This window comes from Phyllobates terribilis, unplaced genomic scaffold, assembly GCF_046119375.1.
Source record: "Phyllobates terribilis strain yellow unplaced genomic scaffold, ASM4611937v1 Scaffold_1__5_contigs__length_1240528914, whole genome shotgun sequence".
NCBI lineage: Eukaryota > Metazoa > Chordata > Amphibia > Anura > Dendrobatidae > Phyllobates > Phyllobates terribilis.
This window is the reverse complement of record NW_027362761.1, coordinates 802850606-802871848: the sequence shown is the minus strand read 5'-3', so window position 1 is coordinate 802871848 and position 21243 is coordinate 802850606. Positions and strand designations below refer to the sequence as shown.

At 41.0% G+C, this 21243-nt stretch overlaps 1 protein-coding gene across 1 annotated transcript in view; it reads right to left on the bottom strand.

Annotated features, from left to right (window-relative positions):
- The window catches only part of CCDC158 (coiled-coil domain containing 158), a 162167-nt gene that overhangs the window by 92104 nt on the left and 48820 nt on the right, over window positions 1-21243 (bottom strand). Inside the window, exons 14-21 of the mRNA XM_073655208.1 lie at window positions 17987-18139; window positions 15706-15818; window positions 15262-15420; window positions 13327-13419; window positions 12481-12624; window positions 8992-9113; window positions 2681-2748; window positions 269-406 (exon numbers count right to left, since the gene is read on the bottom strand). Of these exons, the coding sequence (XP_073511309.1) occupies window positions 269-406; window positions 2681-2748; window positions 8992-9113; window positions 12481-12624; window positions 13327-13419; window positions 15262-15420; window positions 15706-15818; window positions 17987-18139 (990 nt within the window). The remainder of the gene's footprint in view (window positions 1-268; window positions 407-2680; window positions 2749-8991; window positions 9114-12480; window positions 12625-13326; window positions 13420-15261; window positions 15421-15705; window positions 15819-17986; window positions 18140-21243) is intronic.

Here is a 21243-nt window from a genome sequence, read left to right as displayed (position 1 = left end):
AAGTGCACTGGCCGTGTTTCAGATTAAATTCCACTGTTAAACAGTTGAAAAAGACTTTTGTCAGATGTGTCTGGTCAGCAACTGAATCTATTGTGTGCCTGAGAGAAGCTGCAGCCACTGGTCGTCCTAAGTAACGGTTCCCCCAGGATTCCAACGAATTCATGAAACCCGTCTAGCCCTATCTGAACCTAGCGGCGTGTGTGTAACAGTGGTCGCTAATTTTCAGAACAAAACTGAATCAATTAAAATGTTGATTAAAGTAACTTACCATGATCTAAGTCATAATCATTTCCATTTATGTCGATATCGCTTGGTGTAGTGGTTAGCAGGCAGTGCACTGGAGATCTAGGTTTAACTTCTTGTTTAGAGATGTGTTTCTTGGGAGAAAAGGCATAACATGGCTTCACTGAAAGAAAACAAGATTTGTAACAGGAAGTATAAAAAAGTACATCCAATGGTTTCTAAAAGGGCATAGCTATCATTTAGGATCCATAACAACCCAAAAAAAGGCACAGAGCTGTTAACTTGAAGACTTTGAAATTTGAAGACTTGTTTAGATAAGTTGGGAAATCTAATGAGATTCATTGTTTAAACCATTTATAGCATGAATTCATGTTCCACTCTGAAACACTGCAGTGATTCAAGAATAGCATACCATATTTTAAAAAGCCACACGGAGGATGAGTGTCTTCTATCCACCCTGCTGGACTAGATTGACAGGTCTCTCCCTAAAAACAAAGAGAGATACCTGTCAGTCTAGTAGGGGAACTCTGTTAGGAGAAGCTGCAGGGATGCTGCCTCACGCTAGTAATCAGAGTAAAACATAGATGGCTGCAATATCATAGCCAGTGTTGACGAGGGAACATGAAAGTATCACAGTAGCTGTTTTTCAAGACAACAATGTCAGGTTACTTGTTATTCATGTTACTGTCAGCAGCCTGTGTGGCCAAAGCGTGATTCCATGGACTGCAACGTGTGAGGCTCGCACTCGGACTGTTTAGCGCGAGCGTGGGTCATAGTTCCACTGTGCCGTGGACCAAGGAGAGCCTGGAGGACAGTGACTAAGTGCCTCACCAAGACTGATCCCAAATGTATGGCAATTGACAGTGCCGCAATCTGAGGAGAGCCAGGTGAGGCGAGACCAGGTGCTACTCCAGTATAGACCTCGGACACATGGCAGCTGAAACTCAAGGAGGTATACAGGTAGGCAGGTGTAGGGCCCAGTTCAGACTGGACGCGCAGGAACAGCTTCAGGAAGAATTAGGTCCCTGTCAGGTACGACTGGAATACAGGAACGGGTAGGACTCAGTTCAGACAGGATGGACAGGAACGGCTTCAAGAGGGTTCAGGCCTGGGTATTCAGCAGCCAGGGTGGCAGGAACAGCTTCAGGAAGAATTGCGTCTCTGGCAAGGGGGTACTGGACTGCAGGTGCAGACAGGCAGGGAACCGCAGATGCGGACAGGCTGGGAACCACAAGTGCGGACAGGCAGGAAAATACAGGTTCCCACTGGACAAACAGAAGCAGGTGCACATAGAACATACAGGATCAGGTTCACACAGGACAAACATAAGGACAGGTACACACAAGACAGAGCCAGATTCATACGAAGTACTTACAATGAAGTAGCAAGTGTACACGCAAACCACTAATGTTGCACAGAGGTAACAGATTAGAGATAGGTACTGGTTCAAACACTGCAGGTTTTAGAGATAGGTACAGGTTCAGAAACAGGGAATTTAGGAAGATTCAGACTTAGATACAAAGAGGTTCAGGGATTGGTCCTAATTCAGACAAGGACAGACACAGGTACAGGTTAAGGGTTCAGTCCTGGGTATTCAGCCCCTAGGGTGGCAGGAACAGGAAAGATCAGATACAGGTACAGATTCAGGGTTCAAGCCTGGGTATTCAGCCCCCAGGGTGGCAGGACCAGGAAAGAAACAGGACAGGACCTGGCAACTCAGTAGTTGCACAAGCTCACTGAAAGAGAATGTTGCTCAGGCACCTCCCAACAGGTGGAGGTGCCTTAAGTACCAATTGCCTCCCAGCAATAGGCTGGGAACACATTAGGAAAGCGCACACTGTTTCTTTAAGAATAAGGAAGTGCTTGCATGGCCGCCCTAAGCACGCAGCCAGGAAACATGCACAGCAAGCAGAGGACCAGGAGCTCACTGCATACAGAATACAGAGGACAAGGAGCTCACTGCACAGCCTGGAGTGGTGAGTACGTCGGTGTCCCTGCATGGTGGGAGATGGGAAGCCATGCAGGGAAGCAGGCAGTGGTGTTACACAGTGTCTCTAGACTTGTCTTCCATTAGACACATCTGGGACGTCATTAGCCGACAATTGCAAAAGAAGCTTCTAGAAGTGGAATTTGCATGCCTAAGTGCATTCAACGTGGCAGACAACCATTAATTACCACTTTGATAACATGCCAAAGTGTGTAAGTGCATGTATTTCTGCATGCGCCACTCATTCTTGATGTTTTGAAAATTTCTTACATTTTTTCATCATTTGGATATTAACAATTCTTCCTGCAATTTTTCTAATTCTATGACTTTTCTTCCTGGTGTTTCAATTTCAGTGTTGAGGAGTGAATATTTTAAAATTAGAACATTTGCCTTTAAAATGTGTGAAATAATTGTGTTTGTCTTTTATTGAAGTTGTATATCTCAACTCACCACTGTCACCAATTGACATGGTGTTTTCTTCGTCTCTGAAGTCTACTGTGAATAACCTTGATGGTTCTCTAAAAATAGATATTATAACATTAACCAGTAGTTCAGCCATATTATATTAAATATCTTGGAATTTGTTGAAGATAAGTCATTTATCATTTATGTAACATATAAATTCAAATCATGCAGTCCTTGCAAATTCAGAACTATAAAAAGAGGTGGTGTTTATACAAACTACATGAAAATATGAGTGATCACACGTTTGGGGGCATTCTCAGGTACGAATGGGGGAGGAATTTAAAGATCCCTATTTACAAATACCAAAGCTGGCAATTATAAATCCCCTAGGGCTCAAGCAATCAGGTACAAATAGATATGGACTAATATGGAGCATGCAATGACTTATTCTTTAATTGAAGGCATACAGAGATAATTGAGAAGCCTCAAGTACATCTAAGGCAGACCAACTTTGGCTCTGTACAAGATTAAACGAAGTTGGTCAATACAAAATGACTGTTCAAACCAAGCAAAGCACCTTATAGGTGACATAACTCTATTAAAAATTGTGCCTTTAACCCCATACCGACAAAGCCTGCTTTAACCTTCCTGACCAGACCACCTTTTTCAAATCGAACATGTGTCAATTTATGTTGTAAACTTGTAACTACTCTGGAATGCTTCCAAATATTTTGGTGATTATGAAACTGTTTTTTCGTGACACATTGTACCTTAAATCAATGGTAAAATAGGTGTATATGATTTGCGTTTCTTTATGAAAATATTGAAAATTTGACAAACTTTTGAAGAATTTTACATTTTTGAACTATCAATTTGTATGCCCTTAAAACAGATAGACATACCTCACTAAATACACTGTGTGCACAATTATTAAGCATATTTTTGATGATTAGTTTTATTATTCAACAACTACAGTGCTTTCGGTGAATCCAAAAAGATAATAAACTTGAAATCTAAACATTTAAGAAAGTAAAGGTGAGGTTTTGTCTTTCTTATGAGAATATCTATGTGTGCATTGTTATTGAGCAACTACTTTGCAGAATTATTATGCAACTAAATAAAAAAGATACATTTTCCCATCTCAATAGATTATTTTCATCTGTTAAAGTGAGATTAATAACCAAACTCCTCAAAATGTACAAAAATACATTTCTGACACTTAAAAAAACAATATCAGTAAATGTGACCAATATAACCATCTTCTTTTCAGTAAAAGTCATAAGCCTTTCATCCATGGAGTCTCTCAGTTTCTTAATTTGCTGGGCAGCACCAACTACAGCCTCCCAGACACTGTTCAGAGAGGTGTACTGTTTTTATTCACCGTAAATCTCTGTTTAAGAAAGGCTTACACGTTCAATAGGGTGTAGGTCAGGTGCTGGAGGGGGCCATGTCATTATTATTTCATCTTTAAGGCCATAACTGACTAGCAAAGCAGTGGAGACTTCGATACATGCGATGGAGCATTGTCCTGAATAAAAATCAGGATTTTCTTGAAAGATGCAGGCTTTTTCCTGCACTACTGTTTGAAGAAAGCATCTTCTAAAAACTGACAGTAAGATTTGGAGTTGATTTTCAGTCCAGCTTCAACTCAAAAATGTTCAAATAGTTCATGTTTAACAATACCAGCCATTAGCATTACCCCACCTTCACTTTGCTGGCATCTGAGTTGTTGTGGAGGTCTCTGCCCATTACAGTTCCAGCCACAGGACCATGCATCTTATCCATCAAGTCACTCTCAACTCGTCAGTCCATAAAACCTTTAAAAAATCTGTTTTCATATATTTCTTTCCCAGTCTTGATGTTTCAACTTCTGTGTCTTGGTCAGTGGTGGTGGAGTTTCAGCCTTCCTTACCTTGGTCTTGTCTCTGAGCACTGAGCACCTTGCACTTCTGGGCACTCCAGGGAGGTTACAGTTCTACAATATGACAGCACTGAAGGATATTAGGTTCCTGTTCGCTTCATATTTTATTCTTCTCCAGTCTTTGGAAGTTAATATGTCTTTTTTTCGCAACATATTTTTTGTGACTTTGTTGACTATTTGCAATAAGACTCTTGAGGGTTCTGTAATCATGTTCCAATATCTTAGCAACTTCAAGAGTACTGCATCACTTAGTAAGACTTGTAACAATGTTTGTCTTGTTAGGGTTAGTTATATATCATATTTAACACATTTTGCCTGAGGAAAAGATGCTACCTAATAATTCTGCATAACTTGATAAACGGCATTGATATCGTTAGGCCGCACCCTCCCTCATTACACAAATTACCTGATATGCTTCATCTGATAAGCATTCAAGTTTATGCATAAAAACAAGACTACATTTTAAAAACTGCACCCCAATAAGAATTCAAAATTGCATGTAGAAAGTTTTTAAACACTTTAGTGTTTCACCGAAATGAAAACAACTGGCAACTAGAAGAAAAAGATGAAAATTGTAATACTTTTTTCACTAAAATGTTTCTTTAGCCCCAAATTTTTCATTTTCACAAGGGTAAAAGGAGAAAATGGACCTCTTATCACACATTTTCTCTTGAGTAAATTCATACCCCATATGTGGTCAGAAAATACTGTATGGGCAGGGAAAAGGAAGGTACACTAAATTACTTTTGGACACAATTTTGGCTGGAACAGATTGAGGATGTTATGTCATGTTTGGAGAGCCCCTGATGTGCCAAAAAAGCAGAAATATACAAGTGAGTCCATTTTGTAAGCTGGACCTCTCGTAACAATTTATCTAGGTAGGGAACATTTTGAATCCATAAGAAATTTGTGAAATTTTATAACATTGGGCTGAGAGAAATTAAATATTGTGTTTTTCCATGAAAAAGTTTCTTTAGCCCAAAACTTCTCATTTTCACAAGGTTAAGAATGTGTGATTGAGTGTGACAATACTTGTACATGGACAGAATCTACTGTTTGAGCAAGTGTCCGGGCTTAGAATGGAAGGACCTCAATTTGATATTTGGAGTGCAAATTTGGCTGGAATAGATTGCGCTCACCATGTTGCATTTGCAGAGGCTCCAAGATACTAAATCAGCAAAACATCATTGGGCGCTGGAGAAAAAATAATTACATTTTTAGCATAAGAATTTTGTTTTATTCGTCGCAGATTTTACATTTTTACAAGAGGAAATAGGTAAAAATGGCCCCAAAATCTGTTACACAAAATGTCCTCAACGTGTCAGTATCCCATATGTGGCTGTACAATACCGTTTGGCCACACGGCTGGGCTCAGGAAGGAAGATTCGCTATATGACTTTTGAAACACAGATTTTCCTAAAATAGTTTGCAGACTCCCTAAGTGCCAGAACAGCCGACCTTCTCCTTTCTGAAGTGAACCAATTTTGGAAATTAGACCCTTCCGGAAATAAATTTATGGGTGTAGTGACTGACAATTTTGACTCCATGGGTATTTTGAAGAAATAAGCATGCAGTGGATGTTGCTGAGTGAAAATTGCAAATATGTCTGTTATGGCTCGGTTTGAGGATTCAATCCGGTGACCTGTTGCTGCATAGTAGGCTCTTTTGTCTGTTGAGTCATTGCTCTTTTCCTTCTTTGTCCAAGTGCTAATTGTCACAATTGTCTTTATATTCTCCCCTCTTGGTTTGCTCCTTTCCAGACATTTTCCATTTTGGTTGCCCTATCACGTTCTGGATGGGGCTTTATATATTATCCCTTCCCTGCACTTCCTTGCTTGCTATACTTCAAGTTGCATTTTTGCTAAGGAGTTCCAGCCCTGTAGCAAAGGGATTTACTCTGCTAGACTTACACCGCTTATATTTTTGCTGAGTGTCTGTTTGTCCACCTTCCCAGCACCTTTTCCTTTTACCACTTTTAGGTTTCTGAGCGGTTATTCTAGTCTCATTTATTTTTTGGTTCTCCTTATTTTTTCCTCTCTGTAATTTTATGAATGCGCTTTAAATTTCTAACTCTGGGTCTTTGTGTCCACCTGCACACCTTCCTCTCCCCTTGTTGGCAGTGTGTTGCGGCCTCCCCTCTGGTTCCTCAGGAGGCATGAGAAACCCCTTGACGGCCTTTTAGGGAGTCAGATCTGAGGCGGACTTCTAGATGTGTGGCTAGGGATTGACTAGTCTGTACAGGGACCAGGTGGGTTTAGGTGCATCTTCTCTCTGTAAATCTTCCTTACTCCCTTTACCCTTGTGTAAGAGTGGTACGTGCATAATAATGTCATTATACTGCCCAATACATTGTAAAGCCCAGTACATTGTAGTGCCCAATACATTGTGCCACTGGTGGACACAGACAGAAAAGGGCCCCTGTGCAAGAACAATATTTGGGCCCTTTGCAGCGCAAGAGCTCCTAAAAACGCAAAATTGCACCTGCTCTGGAGATAGAAATGGGCCCCCATACCTCTTGGGCCCCTGTGCGGCTGCACAGGTTGCACCAAAGATATGTCCCCCTGCATTGTGCCCAGCTTGTGCTTCTGGATATATTCACCCATAAATTGTTAAATGGATTCTCCTCGCTACTGTAATGTCAAACATGTGGACTCAAACTGCGGTTTAGGCATGTTGGCCTCAGAAGAGAGAAGATCATTTGAATCTGGGAGAGCAGATTTAATTTGATTTCTTTTGCAGGGAGAGCCATGGCGCTTTTTTAGAGCCTTTGTTTTACCAGCAACATGGAAATTCCCTTTATTTCTGTTAACAGATGACAATAAATCTCTGAATCACATTTTTTAGAGATTTAGACTGAAACGCTGATGTGAGTGCTCAGTGTAGTGCACTGGATAAATGTGAACTGAGCATTAAAAGTGATGCAAAATGTTATGCACCCAAAAACAGTACCACTAAAAGCTGAACTGAGAATAAACAAATCAACAGCAATTCAAGAGTTGTTTTTTTTTAACTCTGTTCATCATGCAGTATAAGTGATTAGACGGCTTTATTCTTTGGACCAGTATGTTTACCGTGATACCAGACATATATATATATATATATATTTTTATTCTTGACTACTATAACACATTGAAGAATGCTTTACCCCTCAAATTTTTGCGACAACATATTTTGAAAGCTATAATTATTTTTCTACTGACAGTCAGTTTTGTTTTTGCAAAAAAATGTGTATTTATTGGTGTATTATTATTTAATGGGATTTTTTCTTTAGTTTTTTATTTTGTGTTTTATATATATATATATATATATATATATATATATATATATATATATATATATTTTACATTTTTCTTTTCCTTTTTTTGTTTCATCCCTCTATGGGACTATTATTTGTCCGATCCCTGGTCTGCAATGTTTTAGACCTGTCAGTCTTACACTAGCAGAACACCTCTTAGACCCTGCTTATGGCAGTGTCTAACATTATAATTACCCGGAGGTAATTATTTGACCTATAGTTATTGTGGCAACTATTGGTCCCCGCTATCGTATTGCAGGGTTGCTGGGAGGGAGTCCCCTCCCTCTCACATGCCACGGCATCTATTGATTGTGGAATTTAAAGAGTTAAACAGATAAGGGCAGTGCTGGCACTGGTCATGACTGTTACAGTTGAAGTTTGACTATTTGTTATGCCAAGCTCCCAGGGGTGCCCGCGTATTCACCTGGACGTAACGATAGGTCCATTTGCAGGAAGTCTATCCAAAACAGGACGTAACAGTGTGTCCATGATGGGAAGGGGGTTAATGTCTAAATTCACTGTTGTGTTTGCCAGAAATTGTTCTTTCATAAAATATGCTTATGAGGGGCTTGGTAAACCCTTAACCCCAACTGTTAGTGTAGTGGAGCAGTTCAGTGCACCTTCCAAGCTATTTGTTTTCCATCTAACTCTACCCTCCTCTTGTAAAGCAAAAGCAGGCAAGCAAGGAGGAGAGGACAGAGATAGATGGAAAACTAGTAGGTGGGAAGGTGCACTGAAATGCTTGGCCATGCCAGGGGTGCAGCCAGCACATATTTAACTAGAAAACGATTTTTGCCAAATGCAGCAATAGATTTGGACGCTAAAGGTATGAATTTTATTAGGGCTATGTTCCCTGCAAGGTACTGTGCTTGGTTTAAACAGTCATTTTGTGCTGCAAGACTCCCTTTAATCTAAACCCATGCAGGTTTAAATATACTGTTCTTTAAAATCTTTACAAGTGGTACTTATAAAGGACATTTATAATTCATGTTTAAAATATTTAGCTGGCCAGAAAAAAAATAGAAAGTAGAGCAAAACATATTACAAAGCAAGCAATACTTACACATTATATAAATCACAGCAAGGAATCTTGTAAGAGTTTCTAAGAAAGTATTGAGGCAATATAAGGAAAACTCTTACTTGGAAACTTGGTCTGAGGTACAGTTAGCAATCTTCCTCAGTTTCAAAGCTGCCTCATCTTTAAAGAGTGAGTAACTGTCAGGAAAATTTATGGGATCCTCTGAAGGCTTTACCACCTTATCCTTAACAGATGGCAAAAACATTAAAGCATTAGGTGAGCTCTCAAATCTGATAATCTAGAGTGCGTAAACCAAGAAGATAGCTCAAACTAAGCCCAAAATAATACAGCTAATCTGGAGTAACATATTTTACGTTTCTGCTCCTACAAATTAAACGGCAGTGTTCTAAATTTTCATGTTCTAAATTTGACATCCTATAGATAAACGTTAGTAGATCACATTGCCGAGTCTCTAAGCTTATATAACCAGGGGTGTTTTCTGCTTCTCTTGCTGCCTGAGGTTAAAAATGAAATGATTTCTCCACAAACTTTAAATAATGTGTAAGAAATGATCGTGTATTTGTGAATATTAATGGATATTCCATCTTAGCCAGTACATTTGCAGTTTTTCAAAACTATGGATACCCCCCACAACTCTCAAATTGGAATCAGAGATTTTAGCTAAAGGGAATCTGTCAGCAGGTTTTTGCTATGTAATCTGAAGACAGCAGGAGATAGAGGCTGAAGCACTGAATTCAGAAATGTGCCATTTCTTAAGCTGTGTGCTGTTGTTTACTTACACTGAAGGTTTTATCGCCAGGAGATTATCATTGCCAGGTCTGATGTGCACTGCTAATCTGACTCTGCCCCCTCCTGTGATAAGCAGCTCACTGTCTATAGACAATGTACATACAGAGACTGGTGTCAGGTGGCAAGGTCAGCTCTTCAGATCTGTTTCATGTTACATTTAAGAACTCTGATTGCGTCACAACTACTGCACCCAGTAAATTAAGTGATACATTGTTGGATTCAGGGTTTCTTTTCCTACATGATGCTGCTCTCAGATGAGGTAACAAAAACCTGCTAACAGACTCCCTTTAAATTTAATCTGTTACCAAGTTTTCACCTATAGACAGGATAGGTATTAACTTGTTGATCAGTAAGTGGTCGACTGCTGGGATTTACACAGATCAGCACAACAGGTAACTTTACTACCCATTAGGCCACATTCACACTATCAGTATTTGGTCAGTATTTTACATCAGTATTTGTAAGCCAAAACCAGGAATGGGTGAAAAGTGCAGAAGTGGTGGTGCAAGTGTTTCTATTATACTTTTTCTCTGATTGTTCCTCTCATGATTTTGACTTCTAAATACTAATATAAAATACTGACCAAATACTGAACGTGTGAATGTGGCCTTAGCTTGGTGCGACAGTGAGCATGCTTGTCGGCGACACCATACATTTCCTATGGGGCTGCAAAGTATTGCACTCAGCTTTTTCCAGCAGCCCCATAGACAATAAATTAAGCGGCAGTCGGACTTTCGACTTGATGCGCCATTTTGCAATGAGGATAAAGGTTCCCCATTGGGGATAAATTTTCCAAATTTGCCAATTGGTGCGGCTCCCAGCGGTGGGCCAATCACCAATAGGCAAGTTTTCACTGGACAGCCCCTTGAATTGCAGGAAAACCTCTTTAATGCAAAGCATGCTTTAATAAAAACAGACGGTTTTGATCTTAATTTGGGTTTGTGATTTTAGTTATGTTCTGCAGTTTGCAAAGTAAAATATCTTTGGAAAAAATAGGGCTTATCTATAGCACTGAAAATCCTACTGCACTGCATTACAAATTAAATTATCTAGAAAAGAGGTAAAAGAGAAATGGCATTCTCAATTACCTACTAATTAGTACAATCTAATGTCACTTCCTTACACATGGACAGATTGAGTTAAATCTTCTAGGCACACTCCATGTCACATGTGGTATCAGCCTGACTTCAATAATCCTTTTTTACATTCACATAAATCTGTTGCTGTGGCTCAGGTAAAGGTCACCCTTCCTGCATAGATAGCAAAGAATTTGAAAAATGGAAATATAGAAATAATAGTTAAGTAGTTAAGTAGAATTGATTGCAAAGCAAAACATTTCAAAATATGAAAACTTTATATTAGATGTGTGTATGTCTGCACTCATATACATTTTATATTTGTGCTCCCCCACATTGTGTAACAGTTGATAAAACAATTATTAATCTCTTAGAGTAGGGCCTATCGGCATTTCTGACATGTCCTGATGTAAACAGTTGTATTCTCCATTAAATACCAATTTTGGATATCTATGTTAAGTCTTTCCTTTTTAGGCCACCTAAAAAATGCTGAATAAATTGACAGTTGATGTTACCAGTTGGGGGTGTGTCTCTACATACTCTGACATTGACCAATCAATGCTGAAAGTATTAAACTATGTAGAGACACACCCTTTGACACAGGGAATGATAACACCCAGTTGTCAGTTTATGCATAAAAATCGAGGAATAATAAAAGGAATGCAACATTGCTGAATACAAAAAGATGCTCCAGGCTTATCATTTTATGGGAAATACAAATATTTCCTAAAACTGGAGAGCTGATCTGACCTCTTATTTTTATTTTCTATATCGTTTTCCAAATGCCATGTAAGGGAAGGGATTGAAAAGGAAAGGGATAGAAAAAAAAAGCCATTCCTCCATTGTATTCTTTTTGGGAGCTAAATGAACAGAGTATGTATAACGCATACATATTCTCCAGTGCTGGATCAGAAACTGGCAAATACCCGCAGCCCACAGTGTCTGCTCTGGGGGGATTCATAAATCGAGTCACACAGAGTGACTGCAGACTTATCGATTTTGGACCCGACAACCCCTTTGGCGCCCTCCAATGACACCATTACTGGTGCACATATGCACTGGAAACGATCGACACTCGTCAATGTGATCTTGGGGAGTCAATGGTATATAATGGCAGCCTGGTTCAAGTCCCTTGGGGGACTAAAAAATAAAGTAAAAATTAAAATAAAGTTTTAAAAATAAGTACTAACAAAAATGAAATTAAATTTCCTCCTTAACTCATTTCAAAAATACTAATTTGGTATTACTGTGTCCAAAAACTCCAATCTAACAAAATGTGAAATTATTTAAATTATTTTAAATAATCAAAATGCCAGATTTGTCATTTCTGGATAAATTTTACTAGCACAAAATAAAAAAAATTACTTAAGGCACAAGGTGAAGAAGTGACACCAGCAACTGTGGAGTGATTAAAGCAATTAAAGAGGTATTCTCAACTTCTAGAGGTATTTTCAACTTATCCATAGTATATATGTGGAGAACAAGGGTTTTGAGCTTAACCATTTCTGTAACTCCCTTAGACATGGGTCAGAAGACCCCTGTTCTCCAGTGAAGTCTGCATCTATCCCTCATTTATGGTATATTCTGTGGCTAATACCATAAATGCTCAGGGTAGGAATAACAGTACTAGTCCACTCATGGAACTTTAACAACTGCGCCATCTAGGGTCCATTTTGTGTAATCCACATAATTTGTCAGTTCACAATTTCACCACACAATGATTACCTCACTTATTGTTACAGCGTCATAGAAATGCATCTGCTTCTTGCTCTGCGGTGGAGGAAGATCTTTAGAATGAAGCAGAGACATTGCAGTTCTTAGTTGCAGTGATCTAGCAGGTAAATCAGCAGACACGGATCCTCGGAGTTCCTAAAATGTATAAAACTGTGATTTCCCTTAGGTTTAAAAAATCATTAGCCTGGAAGTTGCAAAAATCCTGAGTGACAGGTTTTTTTGCACAAATTGGGACAGAATCCTGGCGCATTAATCTCCCACCATGTCTTTATTATTGGTAAATCTATCATGTGACAGTCAAAAAATGTCAGGAAAGAAGCAATAACATTGATTCCAATGTGAACGCTTTATCAAAACTAGTGTTTGATAAAGTTAGATTTTTCTAACACACATTTAAAATAATCAGTACTCCATGGCAAAAAATAAAAGATTTCTTCTTGGTTATTCTAATTTACTGAGATAATGACTTTTGTGTTTTCATTGGCTGTAAGCCATAATCATCAACATTAACAGAAATAAACACTTGAAATACATCACTCTGTTTGTAATGACTCTATATAATATATGAGTTTCATGTTTTGTATTGAAGAACTGAAATAAATTAACTTTTTGATGATATTCTAATTTTGTGAGAAGCACTTGTATTTCTATGGATCTCAAATGTCAGGCAAGATAAGAAGTCATGCTAAAGACTCATATCTATTACACAGACTATTGTAAAGCATACAGTACTGCAAGCTTATGCCAGATTGGATATCACATTTGCATATTCTTTACTATTGAAGTATATGATTCATTTTGAAGGTAAGAATGTGACATTATATTATTAATTATTACCTGTAAGTCCAGCGTACGCTGTAACCTCAGGCACATTGTTTCTTGCTCCAGGAGCTGAATTACTGCTTGGCATTCTGATAACTGTATCAAAGTCTGCAATGCATAGATGCAGAGACATTAGTCCACATATATGTATTAATACATCATTTTAATAATAATAAAATACAATATTTTGATCTTTCAGACGTGTGCAAATTAATTTATCTCATATTAGCATGATATGATACATTCATCAAAAAATGTACACATTGAAAATAAGTTGTTTTTATACATCATCTTTGCATACCATACTACAAACTTGTTATTAAAGTGGTTTTCCAGTACTATGCAGTTGACACTTTATGCTTGTGATAGGTCTTTTATATCAAACTGGTGGGGGTCCGACACCTGGCAGCCCCACTGATCAGATGTTACCAGGTCTGGCAGTGGCCAGATCTAAACAGTGTACAGAACAGATCATCACACTATTTACTGGCCGATTTTGTAGATCAGCTCCTGATATTACAACAATATAGAGAATCTCCTTTCCATGCTACCAACTGGACTCATTATTAGACTATAGTATTAATATTATTGCTAAAATGGATTTATATAATGTGCATGTGATTATTGTGTTCCAATTATTGATATGGTGTATACTGTATTTGTTACCTAATCTTAAAGGGGTTGTCCACTACTCAGACAACTCCTTATGAATCCCTGTTTCCCCCTGTAAAAAAATTATCACTTATATCCACCTTCAGTGCCTGCACTGTTCCAGCAGTGTCGGCAGTGGCTCTCCTGGGGATTGTTATGTCAATCAATCACTGCGACCAATAAACAGTCACTTTACTCTCCACTACGGACAAATCAAGACATCTGGAGGAAGTGAGAGAGCAGCAGCTCCACTTCCTCTTGATGTCAAATACACCCGTAAGGGAGGAGAGTGAAGCCAGTGCTGATTGGCCGCAGGGATCACGTGACATAACAATGTCATGCGATCCTCGGGAGATGCGATGCTAGAACACCTGGAACAGGGTCGGCATCGGAGGTGAGTATAAGTGTTGTTATTTTGTTGGGGGGAAACAGGGATTTAGAAGGGGTTGTCCGAGTAGTGGACAACCTCTTTAAATGTATTTTTTTTAGAAACTGAGCTAAGTCTAGACTCACCTGCGTTTTGGAGGCTACATTAAGAGGCTCCATCGCAAATTCTATCATTTCTACAGCTATTTTTTCTGATAAAAATGACAGAAATCTGACAAACCCCATAATAATTTATTAAGGTCTGTCTGGAGCCAATAGTTTCCATCATGTGACAGATCTGTCTCTGACATGACTTTTATTGTTTTGTTTCTAAAGCACAACAGAATAACATAATTGAAATCCCAGCCTAATAATCTGACTTATATTAGGTTATATCATCCCTAATTAAAAGCAGATTATTTTCATGACAGTTTCAAAAAGCTATTATACTATGTGTCAAAAAAATATTGAACCTGAAGTTCCCTTGTCCTTCCCTGACCCCCTTACAAATGATTAATGGCCACAAATATGCTCAGGACTATACACTTAACTGCCAATTCATTAGGACAACCCATCCAGTAGTGTATTGGACCTTCTTTGAACTTCAGAACTATAGCAATTCATAGTGACTAGGTTCTACTAGGTGTTGAAATCATTATGCAGGAATATTAGTCCTTGCAGGCAGGGTAACTTTCCAAAAATTAGATGGATTCTCTTTAGACCTCGGCATTGTGAATGACATGAAAGCATGTAAAACTAGCTGTCTTGTCTCTGGAACCAATGCATGACTATACGACCCCTGTGGCATGGTGGACAGGAAGGGATGAACTTGTTTGGCCACTATATCTAGATAAGTCCAATGGTCCAAACATCCATCCACAGTTATCAAAGGATGCGGGGACTCACTCATGAAACAAACTCAAACTCAGTTACCTTTTCCAGGGCAGCTTCTGTTCTTGCTGCATTGCCTTTAAGAGTATTATTCTCAGTCTTGAGGTACTCAACGGTTCCAGAGAGCTTATGCCTCTCAGTTGCTTCATGAACACACTCCTGCATTAACTTTTTTTGTGCCACTTTTAAAACATTTTTATCCTAAGATAAAATGAATAAAATGGACATTAGGAGCCTATGTAAAAAAAAAACCAACATAATACAGCACATTTAAAGGGATTGCCTAACCAATGCTATATATTCCTATGTGTCGGAATAGAGAGTTGCCCTACAAGAGCAACCACCTCTCTGGTGGACACGAATGTCCTAAACGGGGCATACAAAGTGAAAAGATAAATCGACATGTGAACAGAGCCTAATTAAAAAACAAATAATAATTTAACTTTATAACTCATGTTTCATTTAATTCTGCAATAATAGCGTTACCTTTGTAGCATTAGACAAGGCTTCTTCTAAGAAATGTACTCTGCTTTGTAACATATCAATTTGTTCCCTCTTGACAGTGATTTTCTTCTGCATTCTACTTGCAATTTTAACAGCTGAAAAAAAACATAAAGCAAACCCAATTTAATCAAGGTGTAATAAAATATATAAATGTGTATGATCTTAAAAGGGTTGTCCACTCACTACTAGGACAACCCCTTCTTAAATACTTATATCCCCCTTTGTATATTAAAAACATTTTATACTTTCTTCCAATACCAGCTCTGGGTTTCCCAAGGCTCCTGTGACATTATTATGCCACGTAAGCCCTGCAGTCAATCAGTCACTAATTAGCCGCTGAGCTCTCACTTTCTTTGGACAAACATTGAACGTCCGGGGCAAGTTTGAGCACTGCAGCTCATTTGTAGCCGCTGATTGGCTGCAGTGCTCACGTGGCATAACAAGGTATAACAATGTCATGTAAGCCTTGACAGATCCATCGACAACATCGCTGGACAAAACATCAGATCACACTCGGACCAATGTTATTCTATGGGGCTGTGCACATGCCCGATTTATACCTTGGACAGAGAGTGCACACTTGATATGTAGTGCTTTTTAATGCGGAATGATTTTAAAATAATCCTTGAATAAATGTTGTTTTTAATATACAAATACTTCCTTGGGACAGATGGTGCTGGATCTCTTGTTCTGTTTTTCTACTTGGATTACAATACTTGTTGCCAACACGAGTCTACTTGATCTGTGCACCGTTGGAAAATCCTATTTACAAAGGACTGGTGAGCTGGATTACAATCCTTTCGTTTTTCATATTGAGGAAAAAATTGCAGCATACTCGATTTACATCCTATCTTTGGATCGCACTTGGCCATGGATGTCAATGAGTCAATGGAAAAAAATCGGATTGCACTCGAACTGCACTCGGATTACATATAAATGCAGTGCGATCTTCACAGACTAAGAATTGAGAAAATGGAGATTTTATTTTTATTTTATTAGAACTCACACTCATATACAGCTCTGTAAGGGCTCATTCAGACATCCGTGTTTAAACATGTATGTGAAAAAATGGTACTGATGTTGCGCATCAGTGTGTTATCAGTGTGTCCATTTTACCATCAGTGTGCCCGTTCTTGCCATCATTGTGTCATCAGTGTGCCCGTTCTTACCATCAGTGTGTTATCAGTGTGTCCGTTCTTACCATCAGTGTGTCATCAGTGTGCCCTTTCTTACAATCAGTGTGTCATTAGTTCGCCCGCTCTTACCATCGGTGTGTCATCAGTGTGCCCGTTCTTACCATCAGTGTGTTATCGGTGTGTCAATTCTTACCATCAGTGTGTCCGTTCTTACCATCAGTGTGTTATCAGTGTGTCAATTCTTACCATCAGTGTGTCATCAGTGTGTCCGTTCTTACCATCAGTGTGTCATCAGTGTGCTCATTCTTACCATCAGTGTGTTATCAGTGTGTCCGTTCTTACCATCAGTGTGTCATCAGTTTGTCCGTTCTTACCATCAGTGTGTCATCAGTATGCCCATTCTTACCATCATTGTGTCATCAGTGTGTCCGTTCTTACCATCAGTGCGTCATCAGTGTGTCCGTTCTTACCATCAGTGTGTCATCAGTGAGCCTGTTCTTACCATCAGTGAGTCATCAGTGTGTCTGTTCTTACCATCAGTATGTTATCAGTGTGCCCGCTCTTCCCATCAGTGTGTCATCAGTGTGCTCGTTCTTACCATCATTGTGTCATCAGTGTGCCCATTCTTACCATCAGTGTGTCATCAGTGTGCTCGTTCTTACCATCAGTGTGTCATCAGTGTGCCCATTCTTACCATCAGTGTGTCATTAGTTTTTACGCTCTTACCATCAGTGTGTCATCAGTGTGCCCGTTCTTATCATCAGTGTGTTATCAGTGTGCCTGTTTTTACCATCAGTGTGCCCGTTCTTACCATCAGTGGTTTATCAGTGTGCCCGTTCTTACCATCAGCGGAGACAACACTTGCATAGAAGCTAAAATATTTGGAAAAGGAAAAGAGGCAAATAATGCCCATTGAGCTCTGAACTGGCAGCACCACAAGCAGACGTGTGAGATAAAGTGCGTCTATAAAAGAAGCAATGCTGAAATTAGCCAAGAGAGTAAACATAAAAATATTGTTGTTACAGGGGTGAAACCTACGTGTATGTAAATTATAACAAATAGTCAAAGCTGATGATGTAAAAATGTAAATTTCCTGTAAAAATAATTGAACAAACAGGAATTCTCACCATGACCATCACAATCGTCCACAGTATTCAGAGTGTTTTTTGTTTGCTCTAGTTCAACCATTGCTGCCTTTAGTTGCATTTTAAGTATTGTAGTTGTGCTTTTTTCATCTCCTGTCTGCTTCTCATATTCTCTTTTCAGGGCTTCATAGTCCTCTGTGCAATACAAAAATCACAAGTTTTGATTTGTATTTTTTATGTGTATTATCATCACACATATTTGAATTACACAACTGATGGGTTGCATCTGATAGGTGCACTACTGTGCAAGTTGGTGTAGAAAAATGCAGCAAAGTAAGAATGTTTTAAAAAATAGAAGGGTTAATAGTTTATTTTTATCAAATTAACAAAATGCAAAGCGAATGAGCAAAAGAGAAATCTAAATCTAGTCACTAATTTATGTGACCACTCTTTGCCTTCAAAATAGTAGAATACATTTTTCTAGGTACTCTAGAAGGGGGCTGGAGGCAAGTGCAGCTAGAAGGAAGCCCCACATGACCGGGATTGGCCAGGAGGGTGCAATTTTAAGACAAAGGGATCAGGATTGGGTATAAGCGTGGAGGGGCGGGTATTTAAGGGGGGGGGGAGTATATTAAGAAAAGTGCGGGAAAGAATAGTCAGTCCGGCAAGGGGAGTCATAATAGAAAGTACAGAAAAAAAATACACTAGAAAATTGTAAAAAAAACAAAAACAAAAAAACCCACTCACCCATTAATTGTGGACGCTAACCGGGCGTAATGGACACCGTGGACTCCTTGATTAACAGGCTGCGGGACGCAGCTCCATCCAGGCGTGGAGGGTAGTTGGAGTCGCAGCTGGCAGAGTTGCTGGGCAGTGTATCTGCAGAAGAAGAACCGCCGGCGGGTGCAGGAAGGAGAGCGAGGAGAACGCGGCCCCCAGAGAGGCTCTCACCCCAGATGTCCGCGCGCAGCAGGCGCAGGCTGCGGAGCCCCTCAGGGGACCCTGAGTCAGGTGAGCATGGCGGCGGAATCCCCCGCCGCCGCTCCCACCACAGCAGGAATCCGCCCAGCCGGCCTGCGGGCGCTGTTGTCGGAGGGTCGCAGTCCGTGACCAAAGCGAGGGCCCCACCGGAAGTGCGGCCTGCTCCGGCGGTGCGCCACAGTACCAGAGCCCGGGCCGCGCCGGAAGCAGGGCCCACACTTCAGCCGCATCACCAGTCTGGGGGCGGGGCTTCACCGGATGTTCGGCCCGCGTCACTTCCTGTCCGGCCAGATCACGGGCCGGACAGGAAGTGCCATGTGCATCAATGCCGTCCCCCGCAAATATTACCGGCAGCATTGCCCGGCGGCGGGCGGCACATAGAAATGGGGCCAGCAGGAGCAGCAGAACGGCAGGCACACCTGGCGACGTTCCAGTCGGGGTGCCTGCTAGAACATCCATCAGGGGAGGACAGCTCAGCGCTTTTACAGGCAGGCAGCAGCAGTTTGAAGACCTGCTGCCTGGCCCTAGTCACCACACTCAGGACTACAGAGCGGCAGGCAGCAGCATGGAGTTGCCTGGCAGACACCCACGTTTCAGCACGGACCGGGCTGGTGAGTACGGGTCCAGAGGTCGGGCAGGGCCACAGACGGCAGGAAGGACCGGCACAGTGACGGGTGGAGGCATCAGCACGTGCTCAGGTCCCCCCTGGTGACGAGGAGGCCGGGGGCATGGGCCTGGAGCAGCAGCAAGATTTTGGAGGATCGGAATACGGGGAGGATCGGGGCGTCTCCAGGAGTCAACGGGATTCGGGACGTATGGCTGGCGGGGACACAGCACCTGCGCAGCTCGGTGAGTATGTGTCTATGTCCGGTTTGTCGCCCGCAGGGTCATTAGTGGAGGGAGCAGGGGATAGACAGTTGGCAGGGCCCAGCGGGGAAAATGTTAGGGGGTGGCATGGGTCGGATGTCGTAGGGCTCAGGGATATTTTGGCTAGCATGTCGCAATTTTTGGCAAGAATTGACGGTGGTCGAGTCAGCGAGACAGGGTTATCTCCGGTGGGGGCTTGGTTACCTAGTCAACCTGTAGTGTCGCAGGTGGGGAGTGACTTGGCAAGGTCGGCGGTGTGTGTTGAGGAGGTACCTTCGGGAGTATCGGTTTCCGTGCAGTCAGAAAAGGGTACAGCAGATGCCATAAAACTGGATGATAGGGCAAAAGGGGAGGTATATGTGTGCTTTGAGGGACCGTTGGGGGCACACTTGAAGAAAGAGGTTAAAGAAAAAATCTGGCGGGATGAATATGTTGAAATTTTTTCCCTTCTTCCTATGGAAAAGTTTAATTTGGACAAGGGAAAAAAAAGGACGACAGTAGAAAAGAGGAGGATGAGAAGTGCAGGTGGAAGTTGATTCCTCAGACGTTTGTCAATTGGTTGGAAGCTTTTGCAATAATGGCTAGCGTCATCGAAAAAAAAGCTCCAGATAATTGCTCGGGTTTATTTTGTACCTAGATACTATCGGGGAGGCTCATCGTACTTATGGGGGTCAGACATGGTTACGATACGACGAGCAATTTCGGCAGAGGAGGGCAGTCCGCCCAGAGATTAGATGGGATCAGAAGGACATAGGGCTGTGACTGAAGGTTATGGCTCCGGTGAAGTATGGGCAGTCCTTTCACGGGAGCAGCAGTAGTGGGAACCAATCATCAGGACACTGGGGAAGTAGTCAAGGGGCACAAAGCTATAAGAAGGAAAGGGGAACTTGTTGGCAATTTAACGATGGCCAATGTAAGTACGGGAACTCCTGTGAATTTAAACATGTGTGCTCCCATTGTAATGGAAGTTCACACGGAGCAGCTAAATGCTTTAAGAAGGGTAGGGGAAAGCTGCCAGTGGGTACCGGCCAAAAGGCTGACTCCGGTGAGGCTTCACGCGATGGCCCCCTTTGTAAGTAGGTGTGGCGCCCCTGAGGGTTCGACCGCCACAGGGATGCTGCATTTCTCTAATGGAGTGTGGTGTTCCTCCTCTGAGGTAAGGCCAGTGTGATAGTCGTGACCCAACCTTTTGCATCCAACACCACACTTCTCCACCAGAGGGGGCTAGTATGCACTAGGTGCTGCTCCCTTGGTTACAGGGAGACTGGGAACACAAAGTGGTAGGAACCAGTTAGTGGGTGAGGGTGGAGGACTTACAAGTTAGTTACACTTTAGATTTTATATTTAATTCAAAGCCATCTTTGATCTTGGTTCTGGTCTGTCGGTCTTTTGCTAGTCTTTGGTTAGTCAAGTTCTTGCGCTAGTCTCTGTGCTGTCAGACTACTGCGTGT